Below are 18569 nucleotides of genomic sequence, written 5' to 3'. Positions count from 1 at the left end.
TCATAGGGTATATAACCCTAAGTATTTCAATCTAGTAAAAAAGTAGGCCTAATTAGTTTATTTTCACTGTTTCTGAAGTTTTTAAAGTGAAAAGTCAACAAGATCAAGTAGGCTAGTTACGTCCAATAATCTGCTTAAATCTATTAAATGTTTACACAGTGTTTACAAATGCTAGATAACTGGACGTAAGATATACTAAAAATACATTTTACATCTGCACAGAAACTGGCAGGCAGAGGTTTGGAGCGAGCATATAGACCCCAAAGAGTGCTTTCAAGTTTATGCCCCCTTGTGGTAAAATGTTGCTTTTTTTGGATAGTTTTCTGGACAACTGGGTAATTTCCAGTCTCCTTTGTTCTTTAGACTGGGAAAGATAACAATCTAATGACTGGCATAGGGGAAGTACTAATGCAACAGACAATACGGTATACGGATATGAATGAAGAGAAAGACGTCTGTCGGCTGTAAATCCACCAGAGTGTTTGTCACTGATCTGCTGCACGTTGACCTCTTGTCACTTTCACTTTTTTTCTTTTTTCGTGGAGGTCCAGTGAGTCACCCTCAGACTAGACACACGCGTGCAAAGTCTTGCAGGCAGAGATATCAGATCACCGATGCAAGGTGAATAGCAGGGCGATCACTTGCAGGATTACTCAGAACTGTTTTCAATTAGACCATCTGGTTGTGAAATCATGGACATTTCGCATGAACACACCAGCAGTTTGTTTTAACCCCTCTTATGTGAAGCAAATACATGAATAATAAATAACTATAATGTAATATAAAGCAGTTTAAGGACTATTTTTTTTAATGTTTGATAATATAACCGGTATTCAACTATTGTAAATGAGACATTCAGAATTGTTTAAAAGGATAATGAACGATTGGCTGTAATAGGTGTCATCATTTAAAATAAATGAATGAATAAGAAACATTGAAGTATTTGTTCATTAGACTAATTTCTGCATTTTAGTTTTAACCTAAAAATGTGAAAAGTTTTCCCAAGTTCTTGGCAAAAATGACACAGACTTGGGGGAGTTTCAAATGACATAGTGAAGAAAAGGTTTTTTACTTTGTGTGTGTATGTGTGTGTGTGTATGATGCTGTTTGGTGGAAGGGTGTATGATTGTTGCTGCCTACAAAAGGGGTCAGACAAAGGTAACCATGGATACACCCTCTTCCTATTGCACAATGACAGATAACTTCCTCTCGAATGAGTCTCGCCTGTACTTTTGATTTTTGTGACATTTCAGTTTTCGGCAGAAGAGGGGCGGTGAGTCAGACCTCGGTGGGTTCATTCATGAGGAGACATTGGGGCTGTAATCTAGATTTGACATTCCCATTCACAGTTTATTGTGACAGCTCTTGACAGCTGCTGGTGTATGTTTGAGTTTACCGTTGTGTTTTTGCCCTGAATAAAAGACGAAAGAAAAAAAAAAGTCATAACCCAAGGATTTCAGGGTGAATGCCTCACTGTTACATCACGTTAGGGTGAAACAGAGGTTCGATATCCCAGGGGCCAGAGAGCGCCGCGCCCCCAAAGCTCCACATTTACCACACTGGGTTTGTTTACTACCAGTGGAAGGAAAAATAGTCCTGTTATTTTTAGATACTTGTGTTTTACTAACAAGATTATTCCAGTTTTAAGTTGCTGCATGAAATCCACTCTAAAACATTTCTATGGGAAATATTTTTCTCTTTTTCTTAATTATTATTGAGGAGTTACCTTTGCTGATCATGTTTATATGAGCATCTTATAAAATAAGAGGTGCTGTATTGTTACAGATTTAATTATCAAAAAAAAAAAAAGTACAAAAAGGTTCTTCCACAACCAAAATCAACACTGAATCCAACAGTAAAAACATTATTAAAACAAAGCTAAAATAAAACTCAACACCCACAAGGGCCTTTTTTTCTCTCTCCTGTACTTTTACTTTAGTGTAATTGTGAATGTGACAGTTTTAGTCATAATGGAGCATTTCCACCCTGTGGTTTCTGACTGTGACTTCTCCCACCACTGTAAAGTACATCGTTAACAAAGAGACGTCCCGCATGTTTTGTGTTGTGTTGCAGTTGTGTTTAGTCTGTTCACCACCACAAACTATAGGAACAGAAACACTGGGGTTTGTGTTACTTAAAGAAAAACTAGGGCAAATGTTGCTGTGTCAGTGTGAAGGGGAGGGGGGGGGGCTAAAAAAAAAAACCCTGACCATAAGGTCATTCAGCATTATGACATCATTTCACATGAGCAACTGATTAGGAGGGTTAGAAGGTTTATTTTAACATTTATGAACATTTATGACATGAGTATCTTCCACCCATTCCAGTAAGGATGAGCTTGATTTTAGAGTTTATTGATTTTTGATTGTTATGTGATTCATGTTTGTTTTATTTTTTGCCTTTATTGTGACAGGACAGGAGAGTCAGACAGGAGACAGGAGAGTCAGACAGACAGAGAGAGAGAGAGAGAGGAGATGATGTCATACAGCAAGCTGCCACAGAGCCACCAGGGCGCCGTCTATCATGTTATCATTAGTTAAATGGATTAAAAGCAGACTGCAGGTTTCTCTAAGGTGCAGAAAGAAGAGCAACAGGAAACTGAAAAAGGTCAAAACTTCAGCAACAAGTGCAGTATAAAGATCAGTTTTTATTAACAACTACAGTATAAATATTATATTTTACCTTATACACTCAGGTGCTGCTGGAGTTGTGACCTCTTCAATGCAATTTTTTGATTCAAACTGAATTTAAGATTTCAGGGAACAGAATAGACTATTATTTAATCCACAGAGGAATGAGCACAGGTCAGTTTGTTTTACATATGACCTTTTTATCCGAGGTGACGCATCTTGTGTATCTATCATTTACATGAATGGTGTTTCTTGGGACTGACTGAGCGTCGTTGTGCGTGCCACGACAGCTCTGCATCTTTTTTACCTCAGATCTTTGGTCATGAGAACAGGCTTTTTGGAGTGCGGTTATCATCGTATACGCTCGCTTCATAGAATCATTCTCCTTAACATGACGGTTGCACGGTCGGTGTGAGGTTCACTGCGCCACATCAGTGAGGCATTCACACGTCAACTCCTCAAACAGCGCTCATCTCGTCTGCAAAGGGAGCAGTTGCAGTAGGGAGCGTTTGCATGCCGGGGTATTTCCAGGAAACCACATTAGCCTACAATCTGACTGTGGTAGCAGCCCACGCAAAAACCCTGCAGTCCCACACTTTGGTAAATGTCACCTCTGGTCTGCCAAATGTATATAAAATTACCAGTTTCCCACCTGTCACTGCCATATAACCCCCCCCCCCCTCCTCTCTTTATTCTTCAAACTCCCCCTCCCACTTTTTTTTGTGTGTGTTAAAACATGACACGCTCTGACTTGAGCCTGGAAAGAACTGAATAAAGCCAAAAAAAAAAGTACCTAACAAAAAAAAAACATCATCATTTGAACCTTTTCTTGTATGGAAATGTGTGACAATGAAAAGAGAAATAAGAACAACGGAGGCGGAGAGAAAAGAAACAGAAGAGGAGCTGTAACCCAGTTACAGCATGGGAAAATGGTGCACTCTTGCCACATCTGAAACAGGCCTCACTTCTTAGCGATGATGTGACGCCGGCCTTTGTAGCACCCACTGTACTTCCTACACTGGCTGGTGATGGATTCGGTGCCAATGGTGGACGTTTCTCAGCAACAACAACAAAAAAAGAAAAAGAAAAAGAAAAACCAGCAGATTTAGGCAACACTCACTCACTCAGGCGATGCTGTAATAGGAGTGCAATGTTTAACTGTGAAAAAGCAAAAACTATGTGTGCACATGCTTGTGTCGTGTACACATATTCTGTGGTGGTGTAAATGCACATACAAAACACACACACACACACACACACACACACACACACACACACACACACACACACACACACACACACACACACACACACACACACACACACACACACACACACACACACACACACACACAATAACTACAGAGACAAGAACCACATCAGACAGATTTCAGATTTCTTAATAAAAATAATTCATTTCAGGACGACATATAAATAATTATTGAATCACACAATACAGATATTTTTGATATGAATAAATACTTAACAAATAAAACCAGGCTTTTTTTTCATACAATACCCTATTGTCGAAAGGTCACACAAAGAAACTTCCACACCGTTTGCATGTTTTGTTACACCTTCTGCTCGTAAGCGGATGCTCTTCCTACTGTGGGAATGTCCCTAAGCGAGTCGGAGTACCATTCCTAAATGCCTCAGCAGCTTAGACAAGTCATGTGCAACTTATGTGATCATCTCCCAGTCGAACTCAAGAGTCGGAGCCCCCGAAAATCCTCGTTTAGGGGGGAGAGGGGGTCCCCGATGAGCCGACCGCAAAATTGGCCTTTTAAAATTGATTAAGGTTTGTCTAGAGGTGATTAAAGCACACAGAGATCTACGCACAGGCCGTCAACACGTGGGCTGGCCTGACAGCTTTAGATACAGTTGAATGAAAAGGCAGACCGAGAGCCTGTTTGTCTATGCTTTCCTAACTAGAGCCACAGATAGACATCATTCGGCCTACTGCGGTGGAAATCTCCAGCAGAGTTGAGATGGGAATAATCCACTTCATACCACATTGGAGTTGTACCCTTGGTTAAATGTTTGTATGTTTGAGTTTTCAGGTTATCAATGCAGATAAAAAGGTTGTTGATGCTTATTCTGGGACTTTCAACATTGAGAGAGCTCGACAAGCTCTAATTTAAAGATGTCTATGTGTGGCACTCTAGTTAGTTCAGAATGAGCCAGGCTGGTCATTTTTAAGGAGGTAACAACAACTGTTTGGCGATTGATGGCACATGTAATTCTTTTTTTTTTTTTTGGCAGAAATAAAACCAAATATATCAAAATACAATTAAAAAATCCCCAAACAAATTAAAAAAAAAAAAAAAAAAAAAAATCCAGGAATGTCAGTTTTGCGTATTCCAGACGCACACATGCGCGCGTTTTGTGTTTTTTTTGTTTGTGTGTGTGTGTTGGAGATGAGGCATCGGGTTGGAAGGTCCTACAATATGGACCGAGATCCATATTCACAAAAAGCGTTTTTATAAGTGGGGGCACTGATCCAGGTTCACCGATCAGAGCCCCTCTGGTCCATAGAATTGTAATCACTACTTAAAGGCAAAAAACTTATCGAGGATCGATAGCCTCAATACTGTGCTGTTGTTGCAGCAGCACGAAACACATTCAGATAAACAAGGTTTAGCCAAAGCAGGCGATGGGATTGCTCTCTGAAGTTTTTCAAAACTGTCGCCTTGGCACATCCAGCGCGGGGTGGAGCAGAGAGGAGTGACTTCTCCTCTCTCTCTCTCTCTCTGGGGGTTATTTATACCTGCACTTCACCTCAGGCTGGGGTGGGGTGGGGGTGCGTACAATCTCACAGAGCCGTGTTTGCATTATGCATGTGTGTGTGCGTGTGTTATGTGCCGTGTGCATACGTGTGTCGTGTTCTCACTTCTCTAGTCTAGAGTTGGCAATCCCCTCTTCTGACAGGACCGGATTTACTACATTGTGTGCATTCCTCTTGGTTATATGTGTGCGTGTGTGTTTTTGCGCATGTGTTTATGCGTTTCTAGGTGCTTAAGTGGTCAGTAAACAGGAAAACAACGTCCAAGGCAACAGATCTGTTTTTTTGGAGGAGGAGAAGAAAGGGAAGTAAGGAGGAAGGAAAGGAGGAATAGAAAGAGAATGAGTCCTGTCTCTGCTGTGTTCTCTGCCTTCTGTCTGCTGACACCGCCAGCGTGTTAGTTGGCTACAATGGAGAGGCTTGTGTTTCTGTACATGTAGCACCAAAACTAGCAGGGGCCTGCCCTGTCTGTCTTGCACTGTTCAGACACTTGGGTCTTGGTTCTTAACTTTTCCATAGCGAGCAAATTCACAATGACGACTTCATGTGACAGAGAAAATAACGATACTAAGGTTAATTTAGCCTCAAAATATAAACTGCTATAACACTGCTATCGACTGACTAATGGAAGAAAATCTATCCTTGATCCATTTTACAATATTGATTGCAAGAGGCGATTGTTTTTTTTGTTTTTTTGGCAAATCATTGTCTGAGTGACTGCTTTTTTTGAGAACGAAGCTAAACAGTGGTTGAACAGCACTTTATTTCAGTTCCAGCACTTAACTTGCTTTGCTTTGCTTTGGGGCCCCAGTTTTCCTCACTTCTGCTTTTACCGCTTCCACAGATTTTAATCACTGGGCTTCCCCAACTTCTGCATCATCCCTCACTCTACAGAGCAAATGCTAGACAGACAGACAGGCAGACAGATACACAGACGGGGTAAGACAGACTGACTGACGGACGGACGGACGGACGGATAGACGGACAGACGGGGGGTATAAATCCTTGGCTGTGGTCTAGAAAGCAATGTCAGATGCTTCTCGTTATGTCAACATACAATCATTTGTCCGGCACGATTTCACTACGTACCTCTAAATACATATTGTACACAAGAGTTAAGTCAGTTGCTCTGACATGTAGCCAAACCTCTCACCGTGTTAGGTGCACAGGGCACATCAGATGATAATAATTGCACAAAGAGGTATTCTGGAGGCCATGTCTACTGCGAACATACACACACACACACACTCCCCCCCACGTACACACATTCTCTCTTCACATTCTACATGGGGGGTTTGATTTTCAGGCCATAAGGTTACTAGTTAGTCACTAGCTAGTTAGTTAGTTGGTTAGTTAGTATCAGAGGTGCATTGACTGGCATGGGGCGCCCACAACAGGGCAGCGGCTCTAGCGTGCTAGCGATGTGTCATCGTCATCATCGTCGTCAGGTTTTTGCGTGCATGGGGTACGTCGTACTGTGTGGTCAGCCGCGGTAGATCTGTTTGAAGTGGTCGCACTCGTTGCAGTAGCCCTGTTTCTCTTGGTTGGCGTAGTGGTCGCAGCCCTGCGTCCGGCACCGCTGCTTGGACTTCTCTTTGGGCGCCTGCGCCCGCCTGCCCACCTCCCGGCCCCCCTGGCCTCGCGTGTGGCACTCTGGGCAAAGGTCTGTGCAACCCGGGGACACGTTACTGCAGCCGCTCCGCCGGCACTGGATCTGGGTCTGGGTCTGGGATTGCTGTGAAGATCTGGGTTTGGCTGCTCGGTCACGCTTTTGTTCAGATTAAAAGAGAGAGAGAGCAAAGAGAAAGAGAAGAAAGGTCAGTTGCTAAATGTGCACCAGCAGGATATTGCGAGAGTTGAGAAAGTAGGTGATTAACACAGAAAAAGGAAGACCAACTCAAATAACAGATGACTAAAGCGAGGTAAAGTGCAGCAGAGGAGACAGAGTGTACAAGGCTGTGGCCCCTACCATGACTAGAGGAGGGGAGTGTGGTGTGCGATGCGCCGCTTGGTTGAGCCGTGCACTTTGCTCTTTGACGTAGCACTTGTCGCAGTAGCCCTCCAACATGGCCTTGCCAAATGAACCGCAGCCAGGCCCGCGACACCGCGAGGCGTTCTGGAAACCTGCCTCCACGCCATGCCGGCTCTGGACCGGGGCAGCGGGAGGAGTCATGTCTGAAACAGACAGCAGCCAACATGAGCAGCGCCCTATGTGTTTTTTACATTTGAATTTAGACAAAAATCCAACAACAACAACATATCCAAACAAACTGACACAGGCTTTTTTATTTTTTGACTTACGGTGGTTAGTCTGATAGTCTACGTAGCAAATAGTGCAGAAACCCAACTTCTCCGGCGTCCCAAAGAACTGGCAACCAGATCTTTTACACGGCCGGGCCAGAGGGGTCTGCCAGGCTGAGGCGTGCCCTGGGGTTATGGTGAGGCATGGCCGCTCGGCGTCCCGGGCCTGGGTCCAGGCCGAGGACGAAGCCTCGGTCCGGGCGTTGCTCTGCTGAGGCTCTCCCCTCTCCGGAGCCTGCTGTCTCTGCATGCAGGGTGGACACAGCCCATTGAATATCCTGAACGCCTCCTGTCTACACATGCTGCAGCGATCCGCCTCTGTCTCGCAGCCCCCCCACTGGGTCCAGCCGGAGCCCTGGGCCGGGTGAGGGTGAGGGACCGTCGGCCCCCCGTTGGGGCCCGGCAGCACCGTAGCAGCCGCCGTTCCAGCTCCGGGGGGTCCGTGGTTCTGCCTGGAGTTGAAGCAGCGTTCGCAAAGTCCATCGTGCTCCACGCTGAGGGTGAAGACGCAGCCGGGTGTCTTGCACTTCATGGCGTGAGTTTCGCTGTACAGGCTGAGGCTGGGAGCGGTGGGCGGGGCAGAGCGGGGGCTGGATATCACCACCGCTCTCCCGGACGAGGACGATGGGGGGCTGTTGCTCTGGGCTCCTCTAGAGCTCACCTCAGTCTCTGCTCCCCCGATCACCGCCACTCCACCTTGTACCCCTCCTCCCTTGGTCTGTACCACGCCCTCTATCCTCGCACCTCCTCCCGTCGTGGCCTGTCGCTTCTCAAAGCACTCGTGGCAATGAGGCTGCGTGTCCACGGAGACGTAAAAGGTGCATCGCGGCGTGGCGCAGCGGATCTCGATGAGAGAGAGCTGGGAGACGGAGAAGGGCGGCGGGCGCTGCGGCTGGGCGGCCCACGCCTGCTCCTTGTCCTCCTGCCAGCGCTGGTACTCGTGGTTGACCAGCTGCAGGTAGTCCTCCATCAGGTTCATGTCTTCAGGGAGGTTGCCTTCATCCAGCCTTTGGACAGAGACGCACAATGTGGGTCACAACTGCACTTAAACCATTAAAACCAGTCGCAAAATGCAAAACCACCTTCATACTTATTTGTCTGTCTACTGGACAGGAGCTCATTGTCTTTATGTACCTTGCAGCGTTGATGATCCGTAAGACATCGTGGCCCCCGATGACAGGGATCTCCACCAGGATCAGGTAGTCTTTGAGCAGCCTTTCTTTCTGCGGCTGCTCCTTCTCCATCAGGAAATGAACCTTCAGCTCCTCAAAGTCCCCCCGCCCCGGGTTGATCAGCGGTACCGCTCGGATCTCTGGGAAAATTCAGACCAAGAAAAACCATGAGCAACCTCGTATCAGGCTTTTTTTTGTGTGTGTGTCTTTCTCTGTTTATTATCTAACGTCTCTCTTTGTGTTTCTTACCTGGACCGCTGTCTTTGATGGTGATGAGGGGCGCAAAGTGCTGGGAGTCGTAGCCAAGCACTATCGGGTATTTGTAGCACTCTGTGGGCTGCCAGTGGAGCGGCAGATAAATCCCACCCACATTCAGAGGAGAGATGGACGAGCCAGATTTCATACTCCTGACCACCTGGTCTGTTGGACGAAGAGAGATAAGAGAGTTATCGGTGAATAAGAATAGTCTAAGAACAAGTCAATTATGTTTTTTTGTCCACGTTTTGTAAGACATATAGTTAAAAGGAAAAAGGGGGATTTCAAATGTGGTTTTAAACAAGTTTCTGCAAATTCACCCTTCATACAGTTAATACAGTACAAAGGAGGTGATACAGTGAAATCAAACACCATGAAGACTTCAAAACAACTGGCAGGAAAAAGAAAAAACTTGAGGGTCTGGTGGTTGAGCAGATACCTTTACCTTTCTTTATCACTGACGAGACTTGTTGAAACAAGACCACTGAGTCTTTGATGACAAAGACAAAGAGAAGAAAACATCCTGTGAGATGATACAAAAAAAAAAAAAAAAGAGACTACCTGCGATGACGATGATGGGTCTGCGGAGAATGTTGGAGAGGATGAAGATGTGAATGTCCTCAAGAGAGTCAAACTGGAGGCCGTTGCTGCTGGAGACCGGAGACGCCATCTTCACTATCTTTTCCCACTCTTCCTCCCAGTTCTGAGATGAAGCGCAAAGGATTTGTTAGGATATAAACTTGTCCACACATGTCATCAGCCTTTTTTTTTTAGATAAAGCTTCATGCAAAGTAGTGGAAAATGCTTTTAAAAGATGAGATTTGTTTATTTTATCTCCGTACCGTGGTGGTGTATCGAAGTCCAGTCTGGGTGAACTCCTGCGACTGCAGCAGCTCTGCCTGGAAGCGAGCTCTAAATCCACCAGTGTCCGTCTCTTTCAAAACGCCATGGAGGGCTTTACGAAGCACCAGGTCCGTGTCCTGAACGCCCAGCATGTACTGAGAGGCCGCGTGCAGCAAACAGTTCCCATCTCCTACACACACACACACACACACACACACACACACACACACACATATATACGATATTAGCACTGCAGGTAGTTTAATTTATACATAGAACACAGAGTTGTATAACTGTGGTCACGCAAGTGCAGTGTGTACACAGCACACACAACAGACAATTGCAGCGTGCACACAAACACACAAGCGTAACAAAAGTGTGGGGATTTCCAGGCCGCCAGGCTGGTTGTTGCTGCACTATCTGGTGTCTAGACTATTATATGACCACACATACGCACAAACACACACAGACACATCACACAGATAGTGCTTATATTTCTGTGCAGCTGGCGTGAGAGAAGGCTCTTAATTTACCTTTGGTGCATTTAAAAAAATTTAATCATTTAAAAATAGAAAACCTATTTGCTCCAAAACTATAATGTTGTAGTTGCATGTAGTTGCATACTCTACAAACCATCCAGAGGGATAAAGAGTTTGTTTTTCATCGAGCATGAGCAGCTAAAACTAAAAACCTTGACATTTTTCTTTAGTCTCCTGCATCAGCGCTGGGTCTTTTTCTCATTGTGAAACAGGAGAGTCCATGTTTGTCAATGTGTGTAGTCCTTATAAAAAAAAAAATAAAAAAAACCCTGTTGCCACACTAAACACAGGAATTTCCCTGCGCGCTAACTTCTGCCTTTTGTGCGTGTGCACGTTCCCCTCCAATGATCCCAACGCATCAGTGCTGCTCAGCTGGTCCTGGACTTTCCACAGGGGCGTGGCTTGGACCGGATGGAATGTTATCTTTCTAAATACTGCTATCAGCCCGAGATAAGACGAGCAGTCGCATGCACAAACCTATACAAACGCACGGCATGAGGGGATCTTCTGATCTATCTTTATGATCCATCGTTCCGTTTGCTAATTTTCTTTTTTTCTTTTTATACCTGGCAGCACCTGAAGTAAACACACCTTTCTGTAATAACACATCTGCATCAACAAGAAGCTTCCAGACCGAGATCATTTTTCCGAAAGTAATAGTTGTTCGCTATGCAAAGAACTTGAGCTATTTAAATCGCAGCTAAGAAAATGCTACCCTACAACACAAGGACTCTAAAAGCCCGTGATTAGTGTCATGCCACAGGCCAAACTGTGATCAGATTTCTCCAAATAACATTAGCTGTGGTGCAAGGTGACTGTAATGTGAGATACAGTTGTTTTCATTCAATCAAAGGAACATCCCACTGTACTTTGAAACAGAAGCACATGTGTTGTTGTTTTTTTCCTCAGACTAGTTTCGAGCTGTTGTTGCGTTTCGGTGCTCTTGCATCACTCCCAACCCAAAAAAAAATAAAAATAAAAATGCGCAGCTCTCTAGTGAGAAGAGGCATCATCTTCAACTCGCACCTCATCCACAACAAAAACACTGTACATACCAAAATAGGCACAAAAACCAGAGTATGCATGCAAAATTAGTTTGTTTCATGCACGTTTTTTTGACCCTGACTCGAGCTGCCGGACGACTCAGGATGAAAGACTGGGCTGCTGATCCCACCAGTCTATATATAGATACTTCCTCTGCTGGGACACTTCCTGAAAACACACAACCAGTGTACGACCGACCGACCACACTCTGTCCTCATCCGTCTGCCGTTCAGGTGACACGAGTTTGCAGTGTTATGGTTTCCAATTGGAGCCTACGGTACATTTCTGTCACAACTGTGTCTTTCACGATCCCACTTGTCGTCTGAAAACTATTAATCTAATAAGACTGGACGAACGAGAGTATTTTTTGCCCGTGCCTTGAAAAAGAACAGAGTTTGGTGCCAAATCATGTGGCTACTACGTTATGATGAGAAACCTTGAATCTGTACTTATAAGGCAGAACACAGTAGCAGTGTGTGTGTGTGTCTGTGTCTTGTGTGTGTGTGTGTGTGTGTGTGTCTTCTCTGCTTCTACAGTATGCAGAGTCAGTGTATTGTTGCTTAACAGATCCCGCCTGTTGGGGACACATGACAGACATGGGATGCTGTTTGGGAAAAACCCACGGATGCATCCTAGACATCCAAGACAGAGGACACACTGACTTCCAATAAGACATTTCTTCAGTGGGTGGAAAAGTGGCGTGAAGCAGGAAAACGGATATGACCCTGTAATCTTAATTGTCAGGGAGTAAACACTTAACAAGGATGTTTTTGCTCTTATTAATGGTCAGATTTTTTTATTTCCCAACCCAGCCTCGGATATTGGGAATTAAAAAACGAGAGGTTTTGATCCTTTCTAAATGCACCCAGATGAAGACTGGGAGAGTAAAACATTTTGGGTTAACGGATAAATTTTGGTCCCAGACGACGCGGAGACTCATAACGGTTTTATGATTCTGAGAAGCTTAATTAATACGACCCGCTCTGACTGGATGTTCAGTGACGGACTTCTGCTCCCTCACGTTCTCTGTGTGTGTGTGACTGTGTGTATGTGTGTGTGTGTTGAGCTCCAGTGACTCAGCAGCAGTCAGTCAGTCAGTCCTCTGTACGTGTGTATGTGTGTGTGTATGTGTGTGTGTGTTTTGTCCGTCCTCTGCTCAAAGTCACGTCTGGGTCCTTCAGAGTTAGACTCCGGCTCTACGCTCTGTCTCATCTTTCTGACATCATCTTTGTAAGCCAGGAATTTCCATCCAGGTTACTGGCAGCAGAAGTCTAATAGTTAGTCATCAGTTCAGGGGTCTTTCTAAAGGGGAACGATGGATTCCAGTAACTACTGTATTTGTTATTACTAACTAGAATCGGAAGGGCCTCTTATGAATGTGCGTGTTTCACAATTTCAAAAAAAAAAACGATCACGTGAGCACAAAACATCAAACAAGTTCCTCATCCATCCAGTAAATGTTCAAAGGAAATTCAGGCACGGTAACGATGCCTTAGTTTTAATTGCTTCCTATAACGAAAGAATGAATCTATTTCCTCTGGAAACTCACACAGGTTTAACTTAACTTAACTTAACGCTGCACAATTTCCGCTTCCTTCTTCAAAATTTCAAGTTTTTCCCCTGATCTAAATATAGACCTACACACCACATCTATGTGTTAAGTTGTTACAATGCAGATTAAAAGGCCAGCAGAGATGATGAGACACGTTGGGTTTGGTCAGAAGCACAACTGTCGAGCTGTGACACATCTCAGAGTCACAAAGACATAAGTCAGGCAGGTGGGGAACTTCAGGTGAAATTTTCTTTTTTAAAAGATGTTTTAAGATCCTCTGACATTCACACTCCCTACACACCCACGCAGAAGAAGAGGGGACATACCCCTAAAGGTTGTAAATGAAAACCTGTGGAAACACTCGGGTCAGAAACATCACAGACAGTAAATAACAGTCCGGCATGTGACGCCAGAGAATTTCCCAGTACTGATTACTATGATCAGAAGTAATCAAGCCCAGGTTTGAATGTTTAACTACCCCGGGATGTTCCCGTGTTACAACATCCACGTAACAGAAAACATGACTTAGCAAGAGGCTGACTGAACTCAAACACTCAGCTCGGTAACAGCAAAACCAAAACGGGGGGCTGCTAAATGAATGTATGTATGTGAAAGCGGAACCTGTGTCCCTCACTCGCTGTCATTTACAGTAACCCTGCTTGTGAGTAATGACTTTTGAGAATTAACATATCAAAAAAGCCCTGGCTTCACAAATACACACACCTCCCTCTTTGTCATAGAAAATGAAACTAAACCAAAACACATCCGTTCCCTGAGAAGAAGTGAAGATCATCACCACCACCACCACAGTTCCTGATATCATGTTTCGTCAGCTCCGAATGATGTGCTTAACTTTGCATTAAAGCAGAAGTAAGCGATCCTGTCGTTTTGGCTAACTTTTTGTCAGCCGATGGAGTTAGCAGTCCCCACCCTCGTCCCTACGTCACCACATTCACGCGCATCCCTTGGCTGCACACACAGAGAGGACCGCCCCTTTATGCCGTTCTCTCTCCTAATTGGATAAAGGTTGTAGGATACAAGGCAAGTTTTGTCCTCGGCTTACAGCAGAGCAGAGTGACTGACAGACCCGTGTTTCGGACCAAACACTCTATATAAGTGATTGCCGTCGGAAGATATAACTATTTAAGACTTATATTAAAGCAGAAGTAAGTGGTCCGGTCGTTTTCGCTAATGCTGCGTTCCAGGCAGGCTTTTGAAATCGTAAATTACAGCTTCAAGTCACAACTTACGACTTTGTAGCGTTCCAGGCAACCCACTCGTGTTTTTCCGACCTGTTTTACCTGTGAAAGTCACTATAACGGCCACTCGTAACTTCCGACTGGTGAACTCGTACCAGATCGAACTGGTACCACTTCACGGTCGGAAAAAAGTTTCCTTGAACGCACCATAACAGTCCTCGTCCCTACGTCGCCACATTCACGGCATCCCTTGGCTGCACACACAGCCCTGCATGCCGTTCTCTCTCCTCATTGGATAACAACTGTAGGATACGATAAATGTTTTCTCTTCGGCTCAGAGCAGAGCAGAGGGACTGACAGACCCGTGTTTCAGACCAAACACTCTATGTAAGTGATTGCTGTTGGAAGATATAACTATTTAAGACTTATATTAACACAAATATATCACTTACTTCTGCTTTAACACAAATATTCCGCTTACTTCTGCTTTAAACACCAAAAAAACCCTGCGAGGTAAAACACATCCACTAACTTTACTTTGGAGTGAAACATCACAGAAACCTTGCAGACGACGAGTCCCAGTGAAATCGTTCTCACCGTTAGTGCGTAGCGGCACCATCTTCTTCACCTCCCGACACCAGTTGAGCTTCTTCTCCTGCTCCAGCGAGGCCTGCATGGCTCGGTCCAGGATGGCGGCCTGCACCACCTCCCTGAAGGCCTGCGGGAAGTGGTTCATGGCGATCATCTCCAGAGTGTACCGGTGCATGCCGCGCAGGTGGTGCATGAGGCCGCCGCTGGTCGGCGGCTTCACCACGTCGTTGGGCACTCGCTGGCGGATCTTCACCGCCTTCAGCAGGTTGGAGACGAACAGGAACTTGGGGAGGAAGTTCTGGCCCTGCGACATGGCGGTGGACGGGCGGACGGACGGCGGCGGCGGCGGTGGAGGGGAGGAAGAGGAGCGAGGAGGAGAGGGAGAGGAGCAGGAGCAGGAGGTGGAGGGACCAACTGCCGACGACCGAACAACGTGGAAACTGGATGGAGAAGAGGAGAAGAAGAGCAAATGTTTGTTATTTCATTCACAGTGTTAGATAGACTACAGCAGAAATAGAACAAGACTGGTGGTGGGAACGAGGGTGGGAAATTTTCACTGGAGATTCCCCTTCCTTATTAATTGAGACTCGAGATGCAATTTAATTTACAGTTTGTTCGGGAAATAACCCAAAACACAGGATGATCCCACTGAGTAGAGTCGGGGCTTTTTCGCTGGAGATGCAACTGGGCCAAATAGAATAAACTAGACAAAGAGCTCCTTTGTATCCTTGTTTGTTCTTTTAATTCTCCTTTTCATCTTGGTGGGTTTTGAGAGTTTCCACCTCAACAGGGCATCCCAGTGTCCCACTGAGCTCAAAGCCGGTTTCCAACAATAAACTGGTGTTTTCCAGACTTGGGACTGAGCGAGAAGGCCACCCAGGGCTTCCCAGGCCGCCGGGAAGGTCACAGCGACTGCCCAGAGGCCTCGTCCCTCGCCCCCACACCTTTCTCTAGAGGGCAAAACTGTCGGCCCGCATTAAGTCTTTGTTCAAAACACAGGGCGAGCCAACACTTTGTTACAACGCCTGTGTGCGAGCATCAACACAAAAACAACATCTATAAATGTAAATGCAGATGTTGAAGCAGCTAAAAATGGAATTTAAAACATAATTGAATGATAAATAAACAACAATAACCATCCAATGCCAGTACTTTAAAGATATAAAGGTTGATTTTGGATGTATTGTTTTAAAAGTATAGTCCAAATGTGACACATGCAGGAACAATGTCAGCCCTAAAAAATGAAGAGCGTGCTGGCACAATATATTCAGCTCACAGGAAGTAGTAAGTGGTGGTCAGCATGTAAGGCCCTGGAGTTGTGCTGACTTGACTTCTTAACTTGCAGGCAACATCCTCAAGTCATCCAGACAGCGGTCACTGCTCCTTAAGTTCCCAAATGCAACATCTGGATGTGTAGTAGTGTAGCTTCCAGTGGTGGCCCTCTTGTTCCTTCACTATACTCCTCTTCTTCCTCTTCCTCCTCCTCCTCCCCCGGCAGCAGCAGCAGCAGCAGCAGCAGGTGCAACAACAGACTAGGCCATGCTAAAGGGGGGCTACTCAGTCACATGAGGGGACAAAACAACGGACACCTGGACGTCAAGTGAGCGCGTTGACACCGGGCATTAGTCGGTGGTCGGTCGGTCGGCGGTGTCGCTGAAAGGACTTCCAGGAGACAGACGGTGACACGGCGGCGTTGGCGGTGCTGTCGGCGTCGGTGGTGTTGGTGGTGGTGGTCGCTGCTGCTGCTGCGGTTTAGGGTTGATGATGGCTGGCTACACACACACACACACACACACAAAAACACAATAACAGAGGAGACTTTGCTGACGTTCAAGGCTTACGTAATCCCAATGACAACTACCTCCGAGACAATGTAGCGTCGGATCGCGCCTCACAATCACACCGCGGGTATTGACACAGTGTCGCGGCGCCGACGCCACATTTCGGCCGATTTTTTTTAAATGCCCCTGTAAATCCGCTGCTCGTCCGCTCTCTACCTCTCTCTCTCTACCTCTCTCTCGCTGGAGGAGGAGGAGGAGGAGGAGGTGGTGGAGGTGGAGGAGGAGGGGGGTGACGTCTTTGTAAACAATGGCTGTCAGAGCCACTGTCGTGAGCAGGCTTCAAGCTTCCTCCGCCGTGTCCCCAGAAGAAACACGACCATACATTTTTCCTACTCGAGGCCCCAGACGCGTTGTAGCAGCAGCAGCAGCAGCAGCAGCCAAGTCTGTCTCTGTCTCTGTCTCTCCCTCCTCCTCCTCTTCTGCTTCTCCTTCTTCTTCTTCTTCTTTGGCGAGAAACGCTGTCCACATGGGGAGGCACGGGAGGGGAGGGGGGAAGGAGAAGGAAGGAAGGAAGGAAGGGAGGAAGGAAAGGAAGGATGGGGTGTCTTACCTGTGTAATATGTCGGGGTAATAACATAGCCCTCCCGGATGCTCAGGCCAGTCCTCTCCGCTCCCGAGCCGCTTCTCTCGGCTTCACCGCTGCGGTCGTCGGCGCCATTCAACCCTTTAAGCTACTGTTTCCTTTTCCTTTCCTCTTCCTTCACTCACTACTACAACAGCAGCGCCACCAGTCTGCTCAGCTCTGCTCAGCTCAGCTCAGCTCAGCTCTGGTCTGTTTGGTTGTAGTTCAGTTCAGTGGGAGCTCTCTCTGTCTGTCTGTCTGTCTGTCTGTCGCCGAGCTCGCGAAGCCTTTCAAAAAGAGCACGCGCGTCTCTCTAACGTTGGTATAAGAACCAAAGAAAAGAAAAAAAGAAAAAAGAAAAGAGAGAGAGAGAAAAAAGGAAACAACCCAGTGAAGGGGATTTCCACACGGGGACTTTCCGTCCACCCATTTTCCTCTCTCTCTCTCTCTCTCTCTCTCTCTCTCTCTCTCTCTCTCTCTCTCTCTCTCAGTAGTCACTCACTCACTCACTCACTCACTCACTCACTCACAACCTGCTGGAGTTTAGTTGCATCCCGCCGCCGCCGCCGCCAGGGGGCGTGTCATGTCATCAACCCATCCATCCATCCATCCGCTCTGTCTGTCTGGGTCAAATACTGAAAAGCAGTTCCCACCTACTGTGCACAAAGGAGCCGCCACCGAGGGAGACAGACAGGTCGAGAAATAATAATAATAAAGAATAAAATAGAAATAAGAAATAGTACCGTAATCAGGCTGCAACGTGACCGGCCTCAGCAAATGAGTCAGGAAAACGAAAGGAAAAGTCATAAGTAGACTTTGACTCGGTGTTGTTTACGTGCATGCGTTTATTTATGTCTTTGTGCATGAGTGAGTGCAGGTAGTGCAATGATGATGATGTGGTACTGTTGTGACTGTTCAGGATACTTGGTTATAAAACACATTCTCTGTGTCTTTCTTTTTTCTTTTCTTTTTTTGCTCAAGGACCCTTCAGAAGCAGATCTGGGCCTCAGCAGCGTGATTCATTCAACTCATCTGCTTCCTCCTCCTCTCTGGTACAAATGTATACCTTGTCCTTCATGCATAAACAAGTGCAGTTAGAAAGTAGATTATGTTACTTATTTTTCCATGTGCATTGAAGTTCTCAGCCCACACGGGCGTATATAACAAAAAATATGGTTGCAGTAGGTTTATGTTAATGTTTATTTGCTATGGAGATCACAACATTGAGACTGTCCCAGTGGACAGACTAGATGCTTTG

General features: G+C 45.8%; 1 protein-coding gene across 2 annotated transcripts; it reads right to left on the bottom strand.

Moving 5' to 3' along the window:
- Nucleotides 1–4018: 4018 nt before the first annotated feature.
- Nucleotides 4019–17444, bottom strand: tnfaip3 (tumor necrosis factor, alpha-induced protein 3). Of its 2 annotated transcripts, none has more exons than XM_085799603.1 (9): nucleotides 17300–17444; nucleotides 14915–15348; nucleotides 9983–10173; nucleotides 9702–9843; nucleotides 9135–9305; nucleotides 8848–9025; nucleotides 7714–8720; nucleotides 7382–7587; nucleotides 4019–7180 (listed from the first exon to the last, which is right to left on the bottom strand). In XM_085799603.1, the coding sequence occupies exons 2-9, from the start codon at nucleotides 15219–15221 to the stop codon at nucleotides 6896–6898; spliced, it is 2487 nt and encodes an 828-aa protein (XP_085655729.1). In that variant the 5' UTR covers nucleotides 15222–15348; nucleotides 17300–17444; the 3' UTR covers nucleotides 4019–6895. The 2 variants fall into 2 exon arrangements, with proteins under 2 accessions (XP_085655729.1, XP_085655727.1); XM_085799601.1 differs by lacking the exon at nucleotides 17300–17444 and adding an exon at nucleotides 16185–16432.
- Between the last annotated feature and the right edge of the window lie 1125 nt (nucleotides 17445–18569).

This window comes from Trachurus japonicus, chromosome 15 (assembly GCF_045865225.1).
Source record: "Trachurus japonicus isolate A0001 chromosome 15, Traja_1.0".
NCBI lineage: Eukaryota > Metazoa > Chordata > Actinopteri > Carangiformes > Carangidae > Trachurus > Trachurus japonicus.
Note: the sequence above shows the minus strand (reverse complement) of the source record. Positions and strands in the feature narration are given on the sequence as shown.